Below are 3,982 nucleotides of genomic sequence, written 5' to 3'. Positions count from 1 at the left end.
CATGCCTGTAGTGAACTGGATCCCTGTCACACAACCCACACAGGGATTATTGTGAAGCAGAAAGGCTACAGGGGGAGGTGGGGGGACACTCTGCTGCTACTACCCAAATTGTTCCGCTGCTCTGTACTGCTGCTGGAGCAGGGGGTAACACCCAGCATCAGGCTGCAAGCCTGTTGGCACGCAGCTGCTCAGGAAGAGATCATGATTTCCCTACTCCATTTCCCCGGGCTGTTTCTGGCTTACTGTGGACTAAACTGGATAAAATACAGGCATTACCCGGGAGCTGGAATCAGCACCAGGTGTCTGCACCTCTTGCATCTGGATGTCGCAGGCTTTTTTGCACAAATCTAGACAGTTTAACATGCTGTACTAGCCTCAAAATTTGAGTAGTAACTAGAAAATTCAAAAAAATCTAAATTGTGGTTGGGATAATTCATGACTGCACCACCAGAAGCAGTTTCCTTCATTTTCATTTGGGAAAATGGTATTATTCTGGTTAAGTTTATCTAAAGCAGGGCTAGAACTATGGCTAACTCCTCACAACATATGATTGCTTTAGCAGAGGAGTGGTAACATACTCACCCTTGATGTCAAGCCATTAGTAGGTTGAACCTCATTATGGGCATAAGATTTGTTTTCCAAGTTTCCCTAAGCCACAGTCACAAGACCCTTTCCTAAGGACAGCTGTAAAGGGATATTACACTGAGATTTCATATCAAGAGTAAAGAAAATGCTCAGGTAGATGTCAATCTTCAGTGACAAGCAGTTGAAAAGATAATCCAAGATGATATAACTAATTAATATCAAAGACTACACACATAAAACATTGCTTGCAGATGAACCCAGATTGCAGCAGAGGCAACCAAAAAGGGATTTAAATCACATGCCTCCTGTGTTTCTTACATCCCATATCCCAAGGGGAAGACAACCTCCAAACAGGTATTAAGGGTTTGATATCCAAAGAGGCTCAATATTAAGCCCATAACGTTTGAAAATTCCAGCATCTGGTTAAATGATTCCCCTGAACCATGCTGCCTACTGCAGATCCCACTTTTCCTCCATACACTATACCATACAGGGGCCTTCAGTTCACAGTTATGCAGGACTGGGAGGCCCCAGGTCAGGGCCATTAGGAGGGAGGGCTGTTTAATCCACACCTACAGTTCAATTCAAATCTGCTCAGCTCTTGGCATGCTTATTTTTAAAGGGTAAATTAATCCAAGTGTTGCTCATTTTGTGAGCCAAAACTTGAAACAAATACTGGTATTGCTTTTACCACCTTTGATCATTTGTTTTGGAAATAATATCACTTTTGATTTCTGAGCTGAAAGCTTACAACTGTTTCTAATATTCCACTTGGTGTAAATGATTCAATAGCAATAGGGTTCAAAACACTCTTTTACAAATTTTAAAGACTGCTTTAAAATGTTTTGTATAGTCAAAGCACTTACAGCTTATTTAAATTCTGGTTAATAAGTAAGTAACTAAAAAATACATCAACAGCATTTTTTTCTTCTCTCGGAGTGAATAAGTTCTCTAGTGTCTACACTGGGAAATACTGATTATTGATATTGTTGTCAAACATAATTATTGTTTTTAGACACATCCAGCTTCTAACTCTATCACTAAACTCTTTTCATCAATATTATTTAAAAAAGTAAGTTCAAATACAGAATAAAGTGGAAAGTTTTAATAGTTTATATACATGTGTACTTGATATTCTTAGCTGCAGAGAGGGATAACATCAGTTATAATACTAAAGAAAAACAGGCATAAATCTATCTGCAAGGGCCATATAAATGAGTTCATTTAATTCAAGTGTTCTGTGAATCTTGCTTTTGTTCAAAAACCGTATTTTCTATACCAACTATATTGCTTTTAAAATAATAGGGTTTAGCTGTTAGCCATTCTAATCATTCAACCAGAAATGTTGTTAGTTTGAATACTTGTTGTAAACCTTTCAGGGTGACAAATGAAAGATAATAAACCCTTGATCAATATAACTTTTATTTATTCATCTGGGAACAGAGGATATCATAGGCAACAACACCGCCTAGGAGAACAAGGGTTTCACATAATCTGTTTTGGCAGAAACACACATTTAAATAATCATCCAAATCACCACCTCACTATTTCTATCTTTAAACAAAAATCAAAACAAAAACCAAACAAACAAAAATAGAGAAAAAGAAACATAAGATCTGAACAAACAAATAGGCCAGAATTTTTTTCTATGTAATGTCTATGCCAGCCACATCCATCCCTGATTTTAGAAGTCATAATACTTAGCAGTGACAATGGCACCCTTCATTTGCAAACACGTTATAAACATGAACTGACTGTAATTATACCACAATACCTCACCACAGCTAATCAACATGACTGCCTGGTCCTCTCTCAGCCTGGGGAAGTGCTGATTTAAGTTTGTGCTGCCAGTCCCCTGTATGACAGTGTCTACATCCCGCAAAGTTCTACACACAGAAGTGAGTTTAGCATGAAGTGACTGACCAAACTACAGCAGGTTTTTCCACTCAGTGCTAATATTTTCTTTTCTAATCCAAAAAGAACTGATCAGAGCAGGATACAATTTAATGTAAACCATTTGGAGTGAAAGGTGTTATTTTGCCTAGCGAAATCTCCCCCTCACAGTCCAGATCACAAACAGAGTCAGTGGCAACCTCATGGTCAGGGGAGATCTGGGACATCCTATCAAAAGGGTCCTCACGATTTTCCTCACAGTCAACCACATTTGGGATCATGTTAACATAAGCAGTCACTATCTCCTTATGGAAAAGGGTGTCCTGGTTGTAAGAGATAAGCTCATTGCTTATATTAACAGTCTCCACCGGAGTACTAGAGCAAAACTGACCGCATCCCAAGAGGTTGGAGAAAACCTTCCTGAAGTCAGCATTGAAGGCATAAATGATGGGGTTGAGAGAGGAGTTGGCCCAACCAAACCAGACAAAGATATTAAAAGTGGTCTCACTGACACAGGGAAGGCCAGCGTGGGGGTCACTGGGTGGCCTCTCGCAGAAGGGCACCATGCAGTTCAAGATGAAGAAGGGCAACCAGCAGCAGACAAAGACGCCCATGATGACAGAGAGCGTCTTCAACACCTTGGTTTCTTTCCTGATGGAGGACTTGAGGCTTGTGTGATGGTGGCAGTCAATGTGGCTGCTCCGGCAGCTCTGTGCGTGCTCAGCTGCCCTCTCCAAGGAAGAGATACGACGAATCTGCACCTGGGCAATGCGGTAGATTCGAGTGTAGGTAACTATCATGATAGCCACTGGGATATAAAAACTGATCAAGGAGGAGGAAATAGCATAAGTCCTGTTGAGGCTGGAGTCACAGCTCCCTGATGGTCCAGTGAGGGTATCATTGCTGCCAGAGGTCGCATCAGAGGGTCTCATTGCTGCTAATGCCACCCATGTGGTGCTCATATCTTCTGCCCAGGTAGTGACAGCACCTGTTGCTGCCCAGGCAGTACCAAATCCATCTCCAATATCACCAGCAGTAACAACATCCCCACTTTTGTGCCAGTTGAGCTGGACAGGGATGAAGGAAATGAGCACAGACAGTGCCCATGCCACACTGATCATCACCAGAGCCAACCGCTGGGTCATCTTCCTCTCGTAGCGGAAAGGGCTGGAAATAGCCCAGTACCTGTCCACACTAATCACACACAGGTTGAGGATGGAGGCCGTGGAGCACATGATATCAAAGGCCACCCACACGTTGCAGAAAGCCCCAAAGGGCCAGTACCCAGCCACCTCAGCCACCGCCTTCCAGGGCATGACCAGCAGGGCCACGAGTAGGTCCGAGACAGCCAGGGAAACGATGAAGATGTTGGTGACCTTGCTCCGCAGGTGCCGGTAGCGGACGATGGCCGCGCACACGAGCACATTCCCGAAGAGCGTCCAGAGGATAAGCAGAGCCAGTAGGCTGCCCGCTGCCACCTGCGCCGCGCCTGGGGCGCCCGCCG

At 43.3% G+C, this 3,982-nt stretch overlaps 1 protein-coding gene across 1 annotated transcript; it reads right to left on the bottom strand.

The window, feature by feature from the left end:
• Positions 1 to 1,990: 1,990 nt before the first annotated feature.
• Positions 1,991 to 3,977, bottom strand: DRD5 (dopamine receptor D5; the record flags this gene model as incomplete). The annotated part of the gene is made up of 1 exon (XM_027642597.1): positions 1,991 to 3,977. A coding segment is annotated over one exon (1,389 nt), but the record flags the coding sequence as incomplete, so codon positions are not given.
• Positions 3,978 to 3,982: the final 5 nt, after the last annotated feature.

Source organism: Corapipo altera, unplaced genomic scaffold (assembly GCF_003945725.1).
Source record: "Corapipo altera isolate COAL_440 unplaced genomic scaffold, ASM394572v1 22, whole genome shotgun sequence".
NCBI classification, from domain to species: Eukaryota; Metazoa; Chordata; class Aves; order Passeriformes; family Pipridae; genus Corapipo; species Corapipo altera.
The sequence above is the reverse complement of the archived record's forward strand: the minus strand, read 5'-3'. Positions and strand labels throughout refer to the sequence as shown.